Below are 23,361 nucleotides of genomic sequence, written 5' to 3'. Positions count from 1 at the left end.
AATCATAATAATAATTAAAAAAAAAAAAAGGGAACATTCCAATGGGAGGGATGGGATATGGTACTCCGGTGGTGGGAACTGTATGAATTATAACCCTTTTACCCCACAATCTTGTCAATCATTATTAAATCACCTGTAAAAAATTGAAAAATAAGAAAGTACAAAGCAGAACTTGTATTGGGTTTGGTGTATTGCATGAAAGTAAAACACTCTGGGGTCGGGGAGAGGGTTCAGGTCCTGGAATCTGATGGCAGGAGGACCACCACTATCTCTATCCTTTTTCATACTTGTGTTTTTATATTATGTCCCACCTGGTCTGTTATCCCTTACACACTCTTGATATCTGCCATGCAGCAGGTTGGGTTTATAGTTATTGGCAATCAGGTGGCATTTCAATACTTAGCTTCTTCAGCAATTATTTTCTGTGATTCCTAAATGTTATGGGATTGCTGTTAACCGCTTCTTTAAGAAGCTTTGAGGCTTGATTTTGCTTCATAAAGTCTGACTGAAATTACCAGAGGTTGAGGTTTTATGACATCCATGAATAAATAGTTAATTATCTGCTGTATTTTGGTTTATTCTAGCTGGGGAGTTGGGCAAGGAAGGAGCATTAAGGATATGGAATGAAGGCCATTTGAAATCACATTTCAAACAATCCTAAAGCACTTCTTCTTTTTTTTTTACCTGTATGGCTGAAGTGAAGAACTGAATAGCTCTTGAGCCTGCGAAACAGCAGGTCCTGCACCTAAACTCAGTGGAGCTTGATGTTGTCCTTGCAGTGGAGCATAAATAGGTATTGGAATTTGCTGAACTGAAGTTGGCTGCAATGTCATGAAAAACAACACATGAACACCATACATACAATACAAAATATAATACTTGGGGAATAATCTGAGACATAACTGCTATACATTAATTTCCCTTCGAACTCAACCTTTCCTTTATTATCTTTATTTATTTATTGGATAGAGATAGCAGAAATTGAGATACCTGCAGCTTGAACCTGGGTCCTTGCGTATTGTAACATGTGTGTGCTCAACTAGGTACACCATTGCACTAGTCCCAATCTCAACTTTCTTTATACTGTTAACTATGAAATCTCGACAAAATTGGGGAGCTAAAAATCTATGCCAATGTTATAGTAGGGTAATGGTATGGGCTGTTCAATGTTATCAGAATGTTACAGCTCCAGAGAGGCTATCATGTAGCCCAAGATAACTACTTAACCTTAAAAATGCCAAGTAGCAAATACAGAATGGGAAAAAAGTTTAATATTTACCTGAGAAAGACCGGGCTGGAATCCTTGTTGCTGAGCCAATGATGGTGGAGCCAGCCGTGCATGTTGAGTGTTGAATAAATGACTAGTGTCCATATAGAAAGCAGGGATTTGAGCTGCAAACAGTTGGGGAAAAGATAAGCAGTAGTGTCTGAATTTCAGGCTTTTCCAGATAGGAGCTTGAAATCAAGTTTTATAGCAGATTTCAAAGTAAATGAGCCTTCTGAAAATCAATGCAATCATGGAAAAACTACAAAATGCAGAGAGACCAAAAACATCTGGGAAATCTGTATAGGCAAGTCAAAACAATTCTCCATACCTGTGAGGGTATGGAAAACCACTTTTGTCAGTGGAGTGCAAACTCATCAGATTTCATGTAATTTACTAAAACTGAAATTAAAATAGATATTACAGAAGCAAATCCATCCCATTCTAATTATTATTTTTTAAATTTATTTTTCCCTTTTTGTTGCCCTTGTTGTTTTCTATTGTTGTTGTAGTTATTATTGTTGTTGATGTCGTCATCATTAGATAGGACAGAGAGAGAAATGGAGAAAGGAGGGGAAGACAGAGGGGGAGAGGAAGATAAACACCTGCTGATCTGCTTCATGCCTGTGAAGCGACTCTCCTGCAGGTGGGGAGCCGGGGGCTCAAACCCAGATCCTTACGCACGTTCTTGCACTTTGCGCCACGTGCGCTTAACCCACTGTGCTACTGCTGACTCCCCTATTTAAATTATTTATTTATTTTCCCTTTTGTTGCCATTGTTTTTCTTATTGTTGTTGTAGTTGTTTTTATTGATGCTGTCGTTAGACAGGACAGAGAGAAATGAAGAGAGGAGAGGAAGACAGAGAGGGGGAGAGAAAGATAAGACACCTGCAGACCTGCTTCACCGCCTGTGAAATAATGACTCCCCTGCAGGTGGGGAGTGGGGGGCTCGAACCGGGATCCTTATGCCGGTCTTTGTGCCACATGTGCTTAACCCACTGTGCTATTGCCGACTCCCTATTTTATTTTTTTTTTATTTTTTTTTTTTAAAGATTTTTTTTAACTTTTTTTTTAATATTTATTTTATTTATTTTTTCCCTTTTGCTGCCCTTGTTGTTTTATTGTTGTAGTTATTATTGTTGTTGTTGGATAGGACAGAGAGAAATGGAGAGAGGAGGGGAAGACAGAGAGGAGGAGAGAAAGATAGACACCTGCAGACCTGCTTCACCGCCTGTGAAGCGACTCCCCTGCAGGTGGGGAGCCGGGGCTCGAACCGGGATCCTTATGCCGGTCTTTGTGCTTTGCGCCACCTGCGCTTAGCCCGCTGTACTACAGCCCGACTCCCCTTCCCTATTTTATTTTTTAAAGTATTTTATTTATTTTGTTTCTGAGAGAAACACCAGAACACTGCTCAGCTCTGGCATATGGTGGTACAGGGGGACTTGAACCTGGGACTTTGGAGCCTCAGGCATGAGTCTCTTTTGCATAACCATTATGCTATTTACCCCTGCCTTCCAATTTTATTTAGGACAAAGCCCTCTGGTAATTGCAAAGGTCTGTTCTCCATGAAGTTTATCAACAATTTCATGATAAGAAACAACACTGAACTCTAGGAGGAAACAATGTGTAAGGCAGATCAAAGCTATTTAGATGTGAAAGAGTTAACTGAGAAACAAACACAAAAAAACCCCTTCCTTTTATAAACTCCTATTTTCAATCCTTTAAGAGTCTTACCTGCTGCGGACTGAGACACATAGACCTGAGGACTCTGCTGTTGTTGAGCAATGAGGGAAGGCATACAGCTTAATTGTGAGAAGTGACTTGCAGAGGGCAGGCTGCTTGTCTGTAATTGTTGGGGTTTCACTTTGCAAATGTTAGGGGGGTCTGATGTGGTTGTAGATTTTGTACTCAAAGAAGAGGTAGTGTATGTACCAGCTCCTACATTTGGAAGAAGGGCAAAACAAGAGAAAAACATAGCACATTTAAAAGAGACCACTGTTAAATTGAGTGCCACCCAGAAAAATGGACATTTAACATTTATACCTATCACATAGCATATATACTTGCCTCAGTGGAAATTAGGTCGCTTATAACTTAAGTGTAAACTAGACTCTAAAATCTATGAGAGTCGAGTGATAGCACAGCGGGTTAAGCACACGTGGCACAAAGTGCAAGGACTGGCATAAGGATCCTGGTTTGAGCCCCTGGCGCCCCATCTGCAGGAGAGTCGCTTCAGATGCGGTGAAGCAGATCTGTAGGTGTCTATCTGTCTCACCCTCCTCTTTCCATTTCTCTCTGTCCTACCTAACAACAACGACATCAATAAAACCAACAATAAAAACCAAGGGCAACAAAAGGGAAAATAAAAAATTAAAATTAACTAGACTCTAAAATTTAGAGAAATGTACATAAAATAAAAATGCTAGTGGTCTGGGAGGTAGTCCAGTGGATAAAGCATTGCATCCCCAAACATGAGGTCTTCAGAACAATCCCCGGCAGCACATGTACCAGAGTGATACCTGGTTGTCTCTCCTTCCTATCTTTCTCATAAATAATAAAATCTTAAAAAAAAATTGCTAGGAGCCCATATGCATGTTATTATAGGTAAAAACAAATAAACAAACAAGACCATTGGTAATATGTGTCCTCACTCATACCATCACCACCACCCTGTCCGTGAAAATATTTCAAAGAAAAGCATAACAAGCTCTACCTGAGAGTGATGTTGTGGGAGTGACTGAAGCAACAGGAATGGGAGGCATAGAAGCACTTGAGAAGGAATTGTAACTTGCAGTGCTTGGTCCACTGGTACTGCTGCTGACTCCACTGGCAATTGGAGGTGCAGTAGAAGTGACTGGGGATCCCTTTTCCCTGACATTTGGAGAATTCTCCCAGGCCTTGCGTGCTGACTCCATCTGAAATAAAACCAACAGTTTTAGAAAGGAAAAACAAAAAAACTACAAGTGCAAAGTTAACATAGAAAAATGCATACACAAATATACATACACATATACACATTTTCTACATTTAAATTCAAGACATGACCTCTCAAAAGACCCTAGGGTTTTCAAACCTTTTATTTCCCTCTTTATCTTCTATCCTTTACTCAAAGGGAGAGACAACAGGTTTGAGATATTTATATCTTGAAAGCTATTACAGTTTTGGCAAAAATGACAGCAAATGGGCTGGGGAGATAGCATAAGCATAATGGTTATACAAAAAGACTTTCATGTTCGAGGCACCAAAGGCCCCAGATTCAATCCCTAGCACCACCATATAAACTAGAGCTTGGGAGTCGGGCGTAGTGCAGCGGGTTAAGCGCACGTAGCGTTAAATGGATCCTGGTTTGAGCCCCCGGCTCCCTCCTGCAGGGGAGTCACTTCACAGGCGGTAAAGCAGGTCTGCAGGTGTCTGTCTTTTCTCCCCCCCCTCCATTTCTCTCTGTCTTATCTAACAACAACAATAACAACAAAAGAGAATAAATAAATATAAAAAAAAAAACAGAGCTCAGTGATGAGTGCTTTAGTAGGGTGACAAAAAGTCAGTGAAATAGAAAGCCATAGATTCTGTATTATTTGAACACATGGTTCTACCCAACCCAGCTGCAAATAAGAAAAAGGGAAATATTGACTGAAGGCACTAACTCAAGGAGGGAAAGACATCAACATCATCTTTCTGAAGCTCATGACAAGTGACAGGAATCTTCTGTTTGGCTATTTCATGCTCATACTCGCTCACACTCTCTCAGCAAGCAATGTAATCAGAGAGGCTCTAGTCTTGAGTGCAGAAGAAATATATTCCAGGTACCAACTACACCATTCTTATTTGTGGCCACTGATAGGAGCTGCAGCCTCCCAGTTTCTTAAACAGCCATTAAGATGTCTTATCCCAGTTTACACAGTAGACATAAAAATGTTGGTCATATAAAAAGTAAAAATAAAGTGGTACGGTCAAATTTGGCAGCATTTAAATTTTATTTAAATCAGTTCATCTCTACTACAACCAAAACATGTAAAATGAAGATATGGAATGTCTTTAGCATTTCAGAGACAGTATCTATTACAACACATGACTATGCACATACAGCATACACCACAGTTTGTACTACTATCACTCAAGTGCTCAGAAACTAGATTTGGCTAGAGGAACTCCCAAACACAACCGGAGAACTCAATTGTACTCAATTATTCTAAAATTAACTTTAATAGCAAAGGGAAAGATGGGTTGAGATGAAGGCCCAAGAAAACAAATGGAATTCAGTTGCACTGATGTATAGGTTTAAAAGTACTTTTTCTAGTAACATTATTATAAGGTTGACAGGTCTTAAAGTTTCTGTTTAAAATCTTTTTTTTTCAGTGTGCTGAGGAACCAATTAAAATGTATTTCTCCCATTAAATTACTAAATAATTTTACTTGTTTAAATAATTTATTGATTGATGAGAAAGGAGGGAGGACCAGAACACCACTGACAGGTGGGATGAATCTGAAGAGTCCATTGTCTTATGCTCTCTCTACAACACCTCCCAGGTCATTAATTTAATCTTTCTCTTAAAGACTGACTAATGTCATCACACTGATGTTCACCTGAATGGTCCTCGTTTTCCTATGGCTACTCATTCTTTTAATTAGTCTCAATGCAACCTGAACTATGGTTTATATCATATTCATAGAGTACAATGGCTTTTACACCATTTTTGTTGTGTTGAGAATACATAAAGTACAACTATTGCTATGCCTGCACAATGTATAGGTCACATACATTTGATTTCATTTTTCTCTCTCCTTCCTTCCTTCCATTTCCCCCAGGCTTCATTGGTGTACTGGCTTCATGATTATATGATTCTACCCATAGTACATAGTAGACTTTTTCCAGATAGTGAGAAACAAAGAGGAAGAGAGACAAAAGGAAAGACGCCACTATGTTGCTTATGGCACTTCCCCTTTGTGGAAAGCTCCCATGTGGTAGCCCAGAGCTCAAATATGGGTCCTAGCATATGGTGAACTGAGCATGTGAGCACCTTACCATCTCCTGGTTTCCTCATTTCCATTTATTTCTTTAAAATTTAACATAACAACAACCAACAACTATATTCATTTTTTCTTGGCAAATATACAAAAAGCAAAAGAGCACTTTTCTATACTTATATACAAGTCAGTTAGGAAAAAAGGGATTTGAAGAGTCAATCAGAAATTGTTTAGAAATTAACTTTGGTTACATCATAAAACAACTAAGTTTACCCCTCTTCTCAGAGATTCACTACTGACACTAAGAAACCTTTCTATTACTGAAGAACTTGCCTAGATACAAAGCTGAACAATGAGATAAAGCCACAATGCCACATTTTTACTTTACAAATCACTAACCTTGAGATGAACAACTTGATTTAAAATACTGAAATAACTTATTGCAAATATGTACTTGTAATACAGGTTAAAATTATAAACATAAGTCAGATAAAAACAAACCTTAACTTATTGACATCAAAAAGCAGATGTTCAACAAGGGCAACAAAAGGGAATAAATAAATAAAATAAATATTTAAAAAAAAGCAGATGTTACCTAAAACTCTTCTCCTCTTAATTCAAAACTTATCTAATTATAAGTGAAACAAAATTTTTGCAGTAGCTGCCATCAAAATTTAAGAGCAAAAATTTGGAAGGAAAAAATACCCCCCAATATTCTAATTACTATACTGCATTCATTGAATTCAGACAGAATTTACAGGGAAGAGGAACATTAACACTATCAGTATTTTAGAAAACATGCAACACCAAACTATAGTTATTTTTGGATACAACTAACAGATCCCAATGTTATCAATATCTTTAATAGGTACTAAGGACAAACATAGAATACAGTAGGTCTCCCTTTGAAAATAAGGAAGCTAATAAGTGAGTTGTTACTTTAAGGTATAGTTAGATACTATGTATCCTTATCTTTGCACTGTGCTGCTTACCACACAAAATTAGTAAAAATACCAAAATGAATATTGTTAATGTTTCCTTGCATGCAACATTTAAGGACCCTGAGAGAAGGATGTACATACCTTGAAGGTGAGGCTGAAAGTAGTGGGAGGAACTGAAGTGAGGCTGGAGCTCTGTTGGACAGTCTCCCTCTTAGGGAGGGGAAGGGTGTTGGGCAGGGGCACCTGAAAAGGCAGGCAACACACATCACAATCTAACTAAGTCTACTACAGAAGCTCCTTCAAGTACATGATGCTAATGTACTTCAGTAAGGGCGTTTTTCAGAGCCAACAGGAGCTGAATTGTTGAGAGGTAACTTGAATTTACAGTAAGATACTCTTAAACAACTTCAATAAAACATGTAAATGCTATTTGCTTTTTATGTAAAAACTGGTGGTGTGACCCAAATATAAGGCACATAGTTGAAGGCATAGTGTCTCACATTTCAATGTGGATACAAAACATTTGGAGTTGAATCTGTTACAATTTAGGTTTTGATTCAGTTGGCACTAGGTAAGGTCTGAAATTGTGCATTTCCAACCAGCTCCCAGTTGCTGCCAATGTTATACAGAACTACTTCCTGTATAGCAAAACTCCAAGTATTTTTACTATTCAGGGGACCTACAGGCTGTATCAGATGCAGTTGATGGATAATGTAAGTATAAGAAATTAATCTTTTACCTGCAATACACTCTACTTTGCTGTAACTAGATTCAACAAAAGCTATTTGAAGAAGTTTATGTCACCACCCCATCTTGCTACATTAAGCAATTACTTTGCTGAGGTAGTAACATGGTTATACAAATATTTAGAATTTTTAAAGAGATAACAGAAACTCATCACCTGACATTTTATAGAGAATATGACCTACTCTGATGGTTCATTTAGCTGTTTAGGTAAAATGAGAAGGATACACTGGGGTGGGGACTTTCCATCTTGTGATACTCTAGGACCACCTCACTGAGATTTGTAATACTACAGGCTAACTCATGGAGATTACCTAATGTATCTTTAAAATGGCTGTGGAAGGCCCTGGGTTGCTCCACAAGTGAAGAGGGCCTGCAGATCTCTCTCTCCCTCTCTATTATTTTTTATCTATACTAATCAATAAAATAGAAAGATAAAAAAATGGGGAGTCGGGTGGTAGCGCAGTGGGTTAAGTGCACATGGCGCAAAGCGCAAGGACTGGTTTAAGGATTCAGGTTTGAGCCCCTGGCTCCCCACCTGTAAGGCAGTTGATTCACAGGCAGTGAAGCAGGTCTGCAGGTATCTCTCTTTCTCTCCATGTCTGTCGTCCCCCCCCTCCATTTCTCTCTGTCCTATGTAACGACAACAACAACAACAGTAACTACAACAACAATGAAAAACAACAAGGGCAACAAAAAGGGGAAAAAAAAGATAAAAATGGTCACCAGGGGCAGTGCATTTGTGGTGCTGGCAACAAGCCCCAGCGACAACCCTGGTGGCAATAAATAATAATAAAAATAGCTGTGCTATAATAATCAAAACCACCAGAGCATTCAAATTTTTCACATCCAATATTCAAAACAATTGCAACATTGTCATGCCAACCAATGCATTTCAGCTATGATCTTTAAAGTCTATTAAGCTGCAATAACTATTGTGTGTTGCTTTCTTTACCTAAAGAACTGTTCATCTCTGGATACTGGTAATGCTCATCATCAACCTGGGACCTCTTTCACACTAGCTCTGTGAACTACAGGCTGTGCTTATCTCTGTGGCTCTGAAAGTTATTTTTTCTTAATGTTAAACAATTATTATTATCTTTATTTATTTATGAGACAGGCAGAAATCGAGAGGGAAGAGGGTGATAGACAGCTGCAAACAACACTGCTTCACCACTTGCAATAGCTTTCCCTTTGCAGGGGGCTTGAACCTGGGTCCCTGAGCACTGGAACATGCATGCTCAACCAGGTGTACCACCACCTGCCCCCTGAAAGCATAATTTTTAAAGAGAAAAGTTCTATGTGTGAAATGCAATGTTTAAATCAGACTAATTTTTTTCTCTCAGGCAGGACATTTTATTTTAAACAATGCATCAGTTCTGGAATCATTACCATGTATGGTGCAAGTAAACTACTGACAAAGTCACTAACTGATGACTTAAAATTGGAATTTTCCGTTCTTGAACATACTCTGCTACAAAATCAGACTTCTATATATAGGGCGGGTCTTCGCCCTGCAGCAGTCCTATTTTATAGAGTAAGAGAAGACTCTGATAACATGATGAAATTCAATTGAGATATTACTGATTCACCATCTGAAAGGATTCAGTCACAACTGTCTTCTCCTTTACAACTATTCCATTACTTCCCACAGAAGTTAATCTATTCTCCCAAAAAGGTCAAAAAACTTCACATATATGAGGTTTTATATAATAGGAGTTGGAGCAATTAACATTAAGCAAGTCTTAATGACTTTCCCATCACTAAGGACTAAAGTTGATTCATTCGGTTCTCATTCTTTTCTAAAGTTAAGAAAGGAGAATTAAGTTTAAATGGCATATAAATACATCTCACCTCTCCAAAATACTATAGGAAAAGTATTTATCTTATTGGAGGGTTAATGGTTTACAGTACAGATGCTGACATTTAAAAACTTTCACTTTACTGTGACAGGTGTCTGTAAAGCACTCTCAACCTCATGTTAGGTGCCCTTCATCATGCACCAGAGCCCCCAAAGACCCCTTTCCTGATTGTTTCCCCAGAGTTGTCTTTTTTTTCCTTTTAAATAATGATCAACAGTTGAGTCAGATAGGATCTGCTTTTTATCATAGGTCAATCATTAGAAAGCAGTTGATTGGGAGTCAGGTGGTAGCACAGTTGGTTAAGCACAGGTGGAGCAAAGTGCAAGGACCAGCGTAAGGATCCCAGTTCCAGCCCCCGCCTCCCTACCTGCAGGGAGTCACTTCACAAGCGGTGAAGCAGGTCTGCAGGTGTCTGTCTTTCTCCCCCCCTCCATTTCTCTCTGTCCTATCCAACAACAACAACAAAACAACAAGAGCAACAAAAGGGAATATTAAAAAAAAAAAAAAACTAAAAAAAAAAAAAAAAAAGACAAAAAGCAGTTGACCTATTTTCATATTACCTGCCCTCTAAAACACAAAGAGCATAGATGTAATTTTTCAAATGGTCTTTTAACATAGCAGGTTACCTAATTTTAGCAGATTTATAGATACAGATATATATTTGAGAGATGGGTATCATAGCACTTTGATGCAGTGGAGGCTGGACTAGAACCTGGGTGATGCACATTTCCAAGTGAGCTATTTTGTCCATCAAGAAAATATATATAAAATGGTGACCTACACTAACTTCCACTATAATCTTTGCATTATGACATTAACAAAAGCATATAGGTTTCAAAGTACAGACATGTAGTAGCTGGATCATCACACTGAAATGTCATGAGGTCCAGTAATTTTCTTTGAATTAAAATAAGTCTAAATCTCAAGAGTAATTCTACCTTTTCTTTTTTAGTGAGCTTTCACTGCACTAGAAAAGGATCTCATTTAATAACAAAATCACCAATTGAAAGAAATGTTAACTCTAAGAATGTGAAAGCAAAGAACAAAAACTCTTACCAAACCATGTTAATGTTAGTTCTTATGAAATAAACTGTAAGCACTAAAGTCAAGATCTTCAATAAACACTGATGACTTTCAAAACAAACCTAAATCTCAGCTTTTAACATTTTCCCCTCCAATTATATTACAATGCACCCAAATACAATTACTATCAAGCTTCCCTGAGTTAAGTACTGCTGGTATAGTATTTACTAGATAACAATGTAAACAGCCCAGATCCACACATGTCACATCTTAGGTTGATTACTTACATTATTAACCAAAGTATCTTCCATCTTTGCATTATTAGTAGACACAGTGTTAGGCAGAGAAGAAGAAGGTGTAGTATAGTCTGTTACTGACTCCTGTAGAGTAGTAATGGGAAGAAACATTTTAAACTTAATTAACCAGTCACTTTGTTTTTTTTTTTTAAATTTTTACTATTGAATAGATAAGAGAGAAACTGAGAGGAGAGAGGGAGTTATAGAGGAAGAGACACAGAAAGACACCTACAGCCCTGGTTCCTTGTGCAGTGCAGTATGTACGCTTAACCAGGTGCACCACTGCCTGGGCCCCAACCAGTCACTTTCTAATGAGAGCCTAACAGTTTTAAAGTTGAAAGAAAGTAGGAAAGAACAGGTCTAAGGCTAATTAGTAGTAGGATAGAACTCACCCATTCCAACTATTGCTGCGATATTGTACATTTATTTCCTTTTTAATATTATATATATATAAAATTGCACTGAATAATACAAGAAGACTATATATATGTTGGGTGGGACTAGTGGTTTCTGTGGATTATAAAAGAACTCTTCCAAGTATTAATAACCTGAGGCTTTCAACTATTTTCCACTCTTCAAAAACAAAACAAAAAATGTAAATTCTAATATTGTGAATCTACCCTTTATTTTTTTTGCCAGGGCCTCATGAAAACTGACTTTTTCAGATAGAGGGAAAGATAAGATAGCACCAAAGCTTCCTCTAGTGCTGGGTTGAGTGGGGAGTGGGATGAGCTTGAACCAAAAATGCACATATGACAAAGCAAGTTAGGGAAGGGCTGGGCAGATACACTAATAGTTATGTGAAAGACTTTCATGCTTGAAGCTTTTTTAGCACCATCATTAAGAATTCAGCAGTGGGGCCAGGTGGTGGCGCACCTGGTTGAGTGCACATATTACAGTGCACAAGGATGCGGGTTCAAGCCCCTGGTCCCCAACTGCAAGGGGAAAGCTTTGTGAGTAGTGAAGCAGGTCTGCAGGTGTCTCTTCCTGTCTCTCTTCCTCACTCCTTTCAATTTCTGGCTGTCTCTAGCCAATAAATAAATAAAGATGATAAAAAAAATTTTAGAGAAAAAAAAAAAAAGAATTCACCAGTGTAGTCTGGGAGGTGGCGCAATAGATAAAGCATTGGATTCACAACCATGAGGTCCCGAGTTCAATCCCTGATAGCACATGTACCAGAGTGATAGCTGGTTCTTCCTATCTTTCTCATTAATAAATCAATAAAATCTCTTAAAAACAAACAAACCCCAGCAGTGGTCTGATTTAAAAACAACCAAACTCAAAATACCAAACAAGTGGACTATCAAGGTGTACTATCTGATCAGCCAATGGATCTCTTCTAATATAGTAGACCTGTATCACACATGTATCAAATGTGTGATCACATGTTATTGTGTTGAATGTTAAAGAAAAATTAATAAGGAAATATCCTACCTACCTTTCTTCTTCTAAATGTCTATGTCCCACAGTGAACATAAAGATAAAAAATGTACCATTTCTACAAGTAATATCTGCTTAATGTTAGTATCTTGCCTTACTGAATAATTTTATGGACATACATCTTCCATTCAATATGACCTTTAAATACGACTCACCTATATCCTCTGATGCAGAATCAGTTAACTGCTGATCTGTACTACTCTGGAAGAAAACTGACTCTATTACAGCTATTAAAAATTTTGCCTAGTGGGGCCAGGCAGTGGCACACCTGTTTTAAGCACTCACAAAATAGTAACAACCCAGGTTCAAGCCCTGGGTCCCCACCCGAAGGGGAAAAGCTTCACAAGTGGTGAAGCAGGGTTGCAGGTGTCTCTCTCCCTCCCTATCAATTTTTGTCAATTTTTTTTTTGGAATTGGCATATTGCACCAAAGTGGATGGGTGGAGAGAATACAGGTCCAAGAAGGATGACAGAGGACCTGGTGGGGGTTGTATTGTTATATGGGAAACTGGGGAATGTTATGCATGTACAAACTATTGCATTTACTGTTGAATGTAAAACATTAATTCCCCAATAAAGAAGCTTAAAAAAAAAAAAAAAAAAGCAAGCCTAGCTTTTTGACCTCAGAATCTCATCAGTGGGTGAGACACCACTGTGAATTCATTAAGAAAAATGATCTGAACTCTTTTCAAAACCAAGAAACCAATAGAAAGCATTCCAAACTTGTATAGCCATTTATCACTTTAAGCTACTACCCAAATAGTCCAGAATGAAGAACTAAACTTTCATAGAAATCAACTACTGTAAGAAATTCCTTTAGATGACATGTATACCATACAATAAATATTTTTTTGTAGAAATGACCCATATATTCTATAAAACTAGATGCCTTAAAATATCTATTGTTTTCCCCACTCATTTTAGACATGGTTTACATCAACTATTCTGAAACAATCTGCATGCAGCCTACCTTTGCATTAGTGCCATACTCAGAAGATGATACTGAGATCATTGTTCCTATTTCTGGGGACATTTCTGGAACTACTTTGGTTTCCTTTGTTGTCACGGGATCTGTACTTCTGACAGGAGCAGGGTTTGGTTTCTCTTGTCCTTCTGGTTCTGCCTGTTGGGCATCCTTTACTTTTCTATTTTTCAATGATCGTTCTTTCCCAATAGGACCGGGTTTATGTTCCTTGTTTTCTACTGGACTTAAATCTGGAAGCTAAATTCAATGTTTGTGATAAGAATGCATTATAATTAAAGATATCCAGTGGAAATTAAACTCATTTTCAAAACTTACGAGTTCTCTCCATAAGCATTAATGACTTTATCTGGAAAATAAATGATATTTACCTTCTGGGCTTTGATAGGGCCAGCCCGTGGTTGCTTTTGCCTTTGTTCCTTGGGCTCAGGGATTTTGTCAGTTTTTTCCGAAAGCAAAGGAACAATTTCATTTTCATTTCCACTTGAAGCTGGAGCACCAAACTGAATTGTATCAATTCCAATTTCAACTCCACTTTCTTGACCATTCTTTGGTCCCTGGTAGGAAAACACACCAGTTGTTACCAAGGTACAGGTCAAATCTGCCTGAATGATTTAAACAGTAAAGCAGCTAGGTGGTGGCGGACCTGGTTGAACACATGTTACAATGTGCAAGGATCCAGGCTTGAGGCCCTGGTTCCCACCTGCAGAAGGAAAGCTTTGCAAGTGGTGAAGCAGTCACTCTACCTTATTTTCCCTTTCCCTCTCGATTTCTGGCCGTCTCTATCCAATAAATAAATAAACAAACAAAAACCACCGTACACATTTATGTAATGCATGCATGTTGTAAACTGTGTTTTAGGAGAACTTTCCCATAACCATCATTAATTTGTATTAGAAAACAAAAGCTGGGTGGTGCAGCGGGTTAAGTACACGTGGCGCAAAGCACAAAGACTGGCATAAGGATCCTGGTTCGAGCTCCCAGCTCCCCACCTGCAGGGGAGTCACTTCACAAGTGGTGAAGCAGGTCTGCAGGTGTCTCTTTCTCTCCCCCTGTCTTCCCCCCTCTCTACATTTCTCTGTCCTATCCAACAGTAACGACATCAATAACTACAACAATGTTAAACAACAAGGGCAACGAAGGGAAAACAAACAAATAAATAAATAAAAAAAAAAGATTAAAAAAAAAAAAAAAGAAAACAAAAGCTATGCACTTGGATCTAAGGACATTTGCCGAATCAGTTAAATTTCTTCATCTCCCCAAGTTTGAAGATAAAGTTGCAAAACCCTACAACTTCAATTTTTAAATTTTCTTCTCTTTTCTTATTGTCACCCTCAGTGCTGATCCATTAAGAAGCTTCTAATTTCAACAGGTCATAACATATTTCCTCTCACACTGTTTTATCAGTGGGGCAGGTAGATAGCACAGCCATTGTTCACCATCATCAGACAATTTCCTTGGTCTTATTAAGTAATCATCAGTTCTATTCCCAACTCTGACACCATCTTTCAGACAACTTTCAGCCCACCTCCATGTTGGCTACTGGGCTCAGGCAAAAATCAGCAAAGTCACAGGCCCCATGATACATACCTAAAATTGACTTCCTAGTCTCTTCCCACATGAAGACCCTAAGTTTCATCTACTCTATTCTTACCATTAGGTTCTTGATTATTAAACAATTTGTCCTGTTTTATACCTTACTGTTTTTCAGCCACCAAGGTGCAGATGCTACCACAACTCCATCTTGACCTTGGGCAGAAGACCTCACCAGTATGTCTTGGAACTTCACTTCCCCAGAGCCCTCTCCCATCATGGGAAGATATAAACAAGCTGGGGGTATGGATTGATATGCCAACAATGCCCATGTTCAGCAGAGAAGCAATTACAGAAGCCAGAACTATCAACTTCAACATCCCATAAAGATCTTTGGTCCATACTCACAAAAGGAAAAAGAATAGGGAACCTTCCAATGGAGGGGATGGGATCCAGAACTCTGGTGGTGGGAATTGTATCCCTCTTATCCTATAATCTTGTCAGTCATTATTTAAAAAAAAATTCTGGGCCATAGTTTCAGTGATCTACTTAAACAAGGCCTAACTTAACAATAATCTTATGAAGACCAGGATTAAGTTTATTCCTACCTCTGGTGTAGGAGATGATCCAAACGATGTTAGAGGCTTATTCCAGGCACTAACTGAGGGTGGCTGTGGTGGACTGATGGGACCTACTGAAAAGAAGCCAAAGGAAATTTGATAATTTTAAAATGTCTTAATCCATTAAGCCCTTTTTCTTAATGGTAACCTGATAACAAAACCATAACTTTTAACACCACCATTATTATCTTACCAATAGAAAACTTTTCTATAAAACAGTAAAAAGAAAAGAAGTGGGAGTAGCTCAGAGGGCTAAATGCATATGGCAAGTGCAAGGATGGGCATAAGGATCCTGGTTCAAGCCCCCAGCTCCCCACTTGCAGGGGAGTCGCTTCACAGGTGGTGAAGCAGGTCTGCAGGTGTCTTTCTCTTCCTTTCTCTGTCTTCTCCTCCTCTCTATTTCTGTCCTATCCAATGGCAACAATAATAACTACTACAACAATAAAAAACAAGGGCAACAAAAGGGAAATTAAATAATAAAAAAATTTAAAAAGGTAACCTAAAAAATAATGACACATTAGAATCAAGGGTTTTAAAAAAGTGTTATCACTATTTTCCAAGAAACAGTTGGCTAGAAAAAACAAAACCCCAAGATTTCCCACTACTACACACTGTTTCTGCAACACTTACATTTCTTAGAGATGTCATTCAGTACAGCTGGGGGGGGCACCTTATTATCCCATATTTCAGCAGTAAGGGTGCCATGTGACTGTGAGGTCTGGAGGGGTTTTCCTGCGCCTACATAATCTGTACTATTAGACGTTTGAGCTGACGGTAGTCTAATGGAAGGTGGGGGCTGTTGCTTTGAAGACTGTGTTGTGGTTTGCAGTGGATTCTGGACTGGTTTGTGAGTTTGTCCTTGAGTCTGTGCTGGAGCAGTGGGAGCCGGAGCAGTGACAGGAGCAGGGACAGAGACTGAAGCTGGAGTGGCTGAGATGGGGGCTGTGGGGGTTGAGGTGAGGGTATCTGGATTTGAGACAGTTGGCGCAGAGGTGGTTGAAGGTGGAGTAGGTGATGAAGCTGGTGCAAGGGCTGAAGCAAGGATGGGAATTGAGGCTGAGGGCAGAATGGGAACAGGGATTGGTGAAGAAGCTGAAGCAAGGATAGGGGTGGGAGCTGGTACTGAAGAGGAGGAGGGAGCTGGAGCTGTGGTGGAAGCTGGAACTTGGACAGATGTAGAGGTTATGACAGGTGCTGTGGCTGAGGTTGGCACTGGAGTTGAGGGTACTGTCAGAACTGGAGCCGAGGTTGACGCTGGGACTAGAGTTAAACTTGAAGATGCAGTGACAGTTGAAGTTGGAACTGGAGCAGAGGCTGGAGGTTGAGCTTGCTGGTTCCCTGTAGCCTGTTTTTTTGCAAATCTTGGTGGAAGTTTAGAAGTTTGATTCCTTCCTTTTTCATTTGCATTCTTTTTGTTCCACACCTTTAAGTAAAAGTAAAAATAGTAAGTAAAACAGCTGATAGCAACAGTTCAGGAATACAATTTGTAAGAAATTTGTTAATTTTTTGCTTCTTTGCTTTTCAAAACAGGTGCTTAGTGCAACAAAAATGCCAAGGCTGTGAAATATTTTAAATTATGAGAAGGGAAAAGATAAATGTGTACAGTATTATTGTTATTTAATTGCCACCAGGTTTATTGCTGGGGCTGTGCCGCTACTTGAAATCCAGTGCTCCCCCCTTACTACCCCCTCCGTTTTATTTGATAGGACAGAGAATAAACTAAGGGGGGGGGGAGATAGGAGATAAAGAGACACCCAAAAACATGCTTCACTGCTTATGAAGCTTCCTTTCTGCACAAATTTTTAAAAATTTCTTTATTGGAGGATTAGCAGTCACCAGTAAAATACAATAGTTTGCACATGTATAACATTTCCATACAAGCTCTTTTGAGTCCTTTTTGTTTGTTTTTTTCGCTTCCAGGGTTACTGCTATGACTCGGTACCTGCACTATGAATCCATTGCTCCAGGAGGCCATCTTTTTCCCATAATTGTTGCTGCTGGATAGGACAGAAAGAAATCAAGAGAGGAGGGGAAGACGGAGGAGAAAGACAGACACCTGCAGACCTGCTTCACTGCTTGCGAAGTGACTCCCCCAGGCAGGGAGTCAAGGGCTTGAACCCCAGATCCTTGTGCTGGTCATTGCCTTTTTGCACCATGTGTGCTTACTCCCGCCCAGCCCCCCCCCCCCTTAATTATTAAACCACCGTGGTTACTGCTGGGGCCCAGAGCTAGTTATGACTTCACTGGTTCGGCAGCCATTTTTCTTGTTACTGATGGAGGAAGAGAGACATAGGAGAAACATCTGTAGTATTGCTCAACTGTTTGTGAACCCCACTTTACCCCAACAAAGCTTGAACCTGGATCCTTGCATATGGTAATGTGTGTACAACAGTGCATGAGCTACCACCCTGACCACTCTATACATTCTTGATGTTATACACATGTCCATAATCTCCTTTCCTCTATTCTGAAACTCACAAAGAGACAGTACGCAGTTATTTGATTTGGTGGTAAAATCTAGAGGGGGAAGAAGGAAGAAAAAAAGCAAAGCACACACTACCGCATTCAAACCCCTGGGGTCAAGCCCTAAGTCCCACTTGTAGAAGAAATGCTTCATAAACAGTGAAGTGGTGCTACAGGAGTCACTCCTGTGTCTCTATCAAAGTGTAAAAATAAGGTGGGGTCTTGTAGGCACAGACCCGTGGGATAAACCTGGTGTTATCCCAAGCACATATCTAGTCACAATGCAACTGTCAACTGAATTCATCATTACTGTTTCTGCTGGGTTTCCACAGCATTCTATATCTACTCCCCCCTTCCATTTTATTCAATAGGACAGAGAAACTAAGAGGGAAGAGGGAGGTAGAAAGAAGGATACTTGCAGCCCTGCTTCACTGTGTGAATGCCCCTGCTGCAGATGGGGAGTGGAGGGTTGAACCTCAGTCCTTGTGCATAGTATTATGTGTGCTTAACCAGATGTGCCACCGCCTAGCCCTTCCCTATTTTGCTTGGAAATGAAATAATTTGGATTAACATATTAGATTACTAGATTTCTAAGATATTTTAACTCTGTCATGTAGGTTGGGCAAGTAAAGCGACCAGTACTAAAAATCTGTTGAAGAAATTGAATAAAAGCAAACATCTATATGTGAAAAAAACTGTATTTATATAGCCTACTTCTGCTTAAAAACTATTGAAAGTTGTACAAACCAAGGTATTTGTAGTACTTGAATGACAAACACAGCCTTGACTTTATAGGTAAGTAGAAACCATGATCATTTCCTAACATTTTCGGCAACAAGCGGAAACACTACACCTGTATGATCTGTTCTTCCTTTTTCCGACGTTCTTCATCCTGTAATCGTTTTTGTTGTTTTTTTGATACCACTTCAGTAAAGCCATCATCGTTCAAATTTGACTGAGGATCTTCAACCACTGTTACTTCAGGATGGTCATCAATGATAACAACACCTATGGGTTATAAAAAAGACTTAAAATGATACTAGTTTTTAAAATTTAATATTTTATTTATTTTCTTTTGTTGTCCTTGTTTTTCAGTGTTGTTGTAGATATTGTCACTGTTAGATAGGACAGAGAGAAATGGAGAGAGGAGGGGAAGTTGGGGAGAGAAAGATAAGACACCTGCAGACCTGCTTTACCGCCTGTGAAGCGACTCCCCCGCAGGGGGGGAGCCAGGGGCTCGAACCGGGATCCTTAGGCTGGTCCTTGCACTTTGTGCCACGTGCACTTAACCTGCTGTGCTACCGTCCATCTCCCTATACTTGTTTTTTTTTTAATTTGAAAAGAAGTGTTTAGTCCAGTGGTGTGCATTCTCTTTTTTAAATTGAGATAAAACAAAGATTTGCTCACAGTACAACCTATTCTACACCCCATCAGATGGGCACTAAATAAAATTTGGAAAAAAAAAAATTCAGGGAAAAAAACCAAAACAACAAAACCCCATCTATTTTGAATGACACATGCCTTTCAGTGTGTGAAAAAAAATCAGTAATGGCACAATACTGATTAAAAATCACAAATTGATAGGTTAGAAATTATCAAAATTATGTTATTCAATCAAATCACTAAACCTTCCCCCTCAAGGTTCACTTTTTTCAAGGAGGTGGGTGCTACTGTTGTCTTTGTCCACCTACCCTATAACTGAAATAAGCCTCGAGTAGCTGTTTTTTCCCTCTTTTTGAGAAGCTCTTTTGCTGGAGGTGTAAAACATGACTATAGTTAGCTGTTTTTTTTTCCCTTTTAATTACTCTTAGGCCCTGGTCCCCACTTGCAGGTAAAGCATGGCTGCAGGTCTCGGTCTCTCTCTCTCTCTTCCTCCCTTCTCAATTTATCTCTAACAATAAATAAGATTTAAAAAAGTGCAATTGTCAACCATAATATTTATTATTCTGCTGCTTCATGCCTTTCCCAAAAGTATTTAATCATGACAACACTGCTACTTATCTAATTATTTCTTCTCTACCATGTCTTAAACAGCAATTTCATCAAGGTGTGTGTGTTTTAATGGGGGGGTGGAGAGGGAGAGGGGAGGATTAATGACTTACAGTAAACAGTAAATACAGTTGTTGGTACATGTGTAAGATTTCTGTTTTCAGCAAAATACTCTCGTTTCCAGCCTAGGTCCTCCTTCACCATCATACATCAGGACCTAAAAGGCCCCTCTTCCCAGAGTCCTTTACTTTGGTGTAATATTCATCAAGGTTTTAACTCACTCAGTTTAATATTTATTTTGTTAAAACACAGCACTAGTAAACATATAATCACACATCTTTACATTGTATTATGTGCTTTGCTACACCTGTTTGTGCCACATCACAAGGGAAGCTTCAATGCTGTGATGCTTTCCCCTTAACTGAATGGAAAAATGGCCCGAAAGGGTGTAAATAGTACATACATGATTCTAGTCATAGAAACAACTTTTAGCAACTACTCAGGGCAATACTAAAGTTAGTGTTTATCTCAAATTAACTTACTTGGTCACTTCACAATCAGCTACTTATTCATGTGCAACTCTTATTTTGTGATGATTTCCTTTACATAATCTACTAAAGTACAATATGCAAATAAATCAAACCTAAGACATACTTGCGTAATTGTTGAGATCAAATTGTGATAGAGCATCTACTTTCTCTTTCGGCTTCTTAGGACCTGGTTTGGGGTCTTCTCTTTTCTTTCCAGAAGAGTCTTTGGAGTTCTTTTGTCCTGTATTGTTAGGTGCTCCTTCCTGGTGGTGTGCTGAGCTGCCACCAACAGGATCAACACCAGCTGTGCTTACAGACTGGTCATCAAATGGTCTTTAAATAAATAAAATAACTGGTGTCAGTAGCCCCACATGCTTAAATAAATTGAAAATGTTCTTACAAAAATTTTCTAATGTTCAATGTAAAAAGAAATAGTAGTAGGATAGAATATACTAACTTGAATTCTAATAGGTGTTAAGTTTTTTTCATGAGTACAACTTCCCTAAATTGAGCTCCCCAATTGTCGTATGTTTCACATTGGTTTTGGTCTCACCCCCCATCCCCCCGCCTTTGGGAGATTGTGGTATGGTCCCTGCTAGTTTCACGGGCCCTCTTCTCCCTGCCCCCGGGAACCCCTACAGATTTCGAGAGTTCGGGCAGCAGTCGCCTGAAGAGAAGGATGCAGGACAGATCTGTGTGGTGATTAGTTTTGAAAGTCCCTCTCTGCCGCCGAAGCAGCGGAGCAGAAAGACAGGAGAGCACATGTTTGCCCGCTCGTGAATAAAGATTAAACTGCATTCTCAGCTCAGCCGTGTGTCTCTGGTCGTCTCTGTCTACCGCCGCAAAGCTAGCCCGGTCTGCTGGAGCCCTGAACTTAAAACAACACCCAATAAAGGAGACAATCTAACTCACTAAGTTCTTTAAAACAATTACATTCTAATTCTTCTGCAAATGTTTTCCATGTGTCTCTGTCTGTAAGCCAATATGTTACTAACAAAAAATTTCTGTGATCCAAGCTAGTCCAAATTAGCTGGCTCTTGAACAACTGGAACCTACAGGCACTGACTACTACACACAGAAATAACTGCATGTTTCATTCCCACAAAACCTGGTTGCTGTTGACCAGAAGTCTTACTGACGAGTCAAAAACACTGTATGTTTTGTTTTATATACAGCACACACCACACATTTTAATAGGATCACTGAAAGAACTCTTTATCCTTGTCTCGTGCCAAGTAAGCTGAGTATAGGGGAAATGAGATGCTGGAAAAAAAAAAAAGTCAATTAAGTATCTATGCCAGCACTGGGATGATAGATAACCCAGCGTGTTAGATCACCAACCTGTAAGTCTGAGAACTTCAGAGGCTGCAGGCTCAATCCCTGGCACCACTATATGGACATGAGCAGTGTTCTGGTCCTTTCACTCACTTTCCTTTGCCTCTTTTTCATAATAAACAAACAAATCTTTAATGCCACACCCCCAAGATTTATGTTCTTATTAGCAAAAGAGAGAAGTGGCATACATAATTCCAGGGACCAAACAAGGGTCTCCATGCCTGCAAGCCTGGTGGCCTGTTTACACAGCACCATCATATAGGCTGCCAGTCTAGGCATTAATGTAAACATTTTCCACTTTTCAAAATGGAAGCAATTAATTCACAAGTCAGATATTCTTTATTTTTATTTCCCAACAGACCATTCTACTTTTGGGTTTGTTTTTATAAAAAAATTCCCTGGTGAAAACCAACAATAGAGAACTGTCCTCCCCCCACCCCCACGGGCAGTTTCACACCCTATATAGCACCGACAGATAGCACCATGACCTCTGTCCTCACTTAGGGGCTGGGGTGTCTTCACAAGTGGTGAAGCTGAGCTGTAGCTGCCTGACTCACTTTTCTTTTTCCCACTTTCCTCTCTATTTCCAAAGAAGCAAAAATGGGGATTGGTGGATGGGGTGAGTCTAACTAATTCATTGATGCCAGCATTATCACTGGAGAGATATCAAGTGCTTGGTGAAAAGCTTCACTTCAAATTACTGAACAATAAATTCATCTCTTCTCAATGGGAGTTTTCTATCCATGGCAAACCGTATCTTGTAATCCTGCTCTAGTTTCTCCCTCAATTTGAAACTATTTTATATGAAGTTAATGAATCTTTAATTAAAACAAAAACATACAGAATATGTAACACTGAGAGTAACTCCAGGGCAATTACTGGGGCTTGGAGCTTGAATAAGAAATCCACTGCACCTAGTGGTCATTTCTTTTTTAAATATTTAAGTTTTATTTATTCCCTTTTGTTGCCCTTGTTGTTTTATTGTTGTAGCTATTGATGTCGTTGTTGGTTAAGGGCAGAGAAAAATGGAGAGGAGGAGGAGACAGAGAGGGGGAGGGAAAGATAGACACCTGCAGACCTGCTTCACCGCTTGTGAAGCGATTTCCCTGCAGGTGGGGAGCTGGGTGCTCGAACCAGGATCCTTATACTGGTCCTTGTATTTTGTGCCACCTGCGCTTAACCCGACACCCCATTTTGCTTTTCTTTTCTTAAAAAAATGATAGAGTAGTTTGGGAGATGGTGCAGTGTATAAGGAAGGAGTTGGGCTCTCAAGCACGAGGTCCCAAGTTCAATCCCTGGTGGAAGCACATGTACCAGAGCGATGTTTGATTCCTTCTCTCTCTCCTTTCTCATTAATAAATCTTTAAATAAATGA

At 39.3% G+C, this 23,361-nt stretch overlaps 1 protein-coding gene across 10 annotated transcripts in view; it reads right to left on the bottom strand.

Moving 5' to 3' along the window:
• Nucleotides 1-23,361, bottom strand: part of PRRC2C (proline rich coiled-coil 2C) — an 86,477-nt gene that overhangs the window by 9,718 nt on the left and 53,398 nt on the right. For all 10 annotated transcript variants that reach the window (XM_016189151.2, XM_016189153.2, XM_016189152.2 and 7 more), the window contains exons 17-28: nt 20,776-20,984; nt 18,986-19,140; nt 16,300-17,092; nt 15,658-15,743; nt 13,888-14,073; nt 13,505-13,756; nt 11,087-11,179; nt 7,312-7,413; nt 3,978-4,179; nt 2,999-3,202; nt 1,280-1,392; nt 685-821 (exon numbers count right to left, since the gene is read on the bottom strand). In XM_016189151.2, coding sequence (XP_016044637.2) covers nt 685-821; nt 1,280-1,392; nt 2,999-3,202; nt 3,978-4,179; nt 7,312-7,413; nt 11,087-11,179; nt 13,505-13,756; nt 13,888-14,073; nt 15,658-15,743; nt 16,300-17,092; nt 18,986-19,140; nt 20,776-20,984 — 2,532 coding nt within the window. The remainder of the gene's footprint in view (nt 1-684; nt 822-1,279; nt 1,393-2,998; nt 3,203-3,977; nt 4,180-7,311; nt 7,414-11,086; nt 11,180-13,504; nt 13,757-13,887; nt 14,074-15,657; nt 15,744-16,299; nt 17,093-18,985; nt 19,141-20,775; nt 20,985-23,361) is intronic.

This window comes from Erinaceus europaeus, chromosome 9 (genome assembly GCF_950295315.1).
Source record: "Erinaceus europaeus chromosome 9, mEriEur2.1, whole genome shotgun sequence".
NCBI classification, from domain to species: domain Eukaryota; kingdom Metazoa; phylum Chordata; class Mammalia; order Eulipotyphla; family Erinaceidae; genus Erinaceus; species Erinaceus europaeus.
This window is presented reverse-complemented; position numbering and strand designations above follow the sequence as displayed.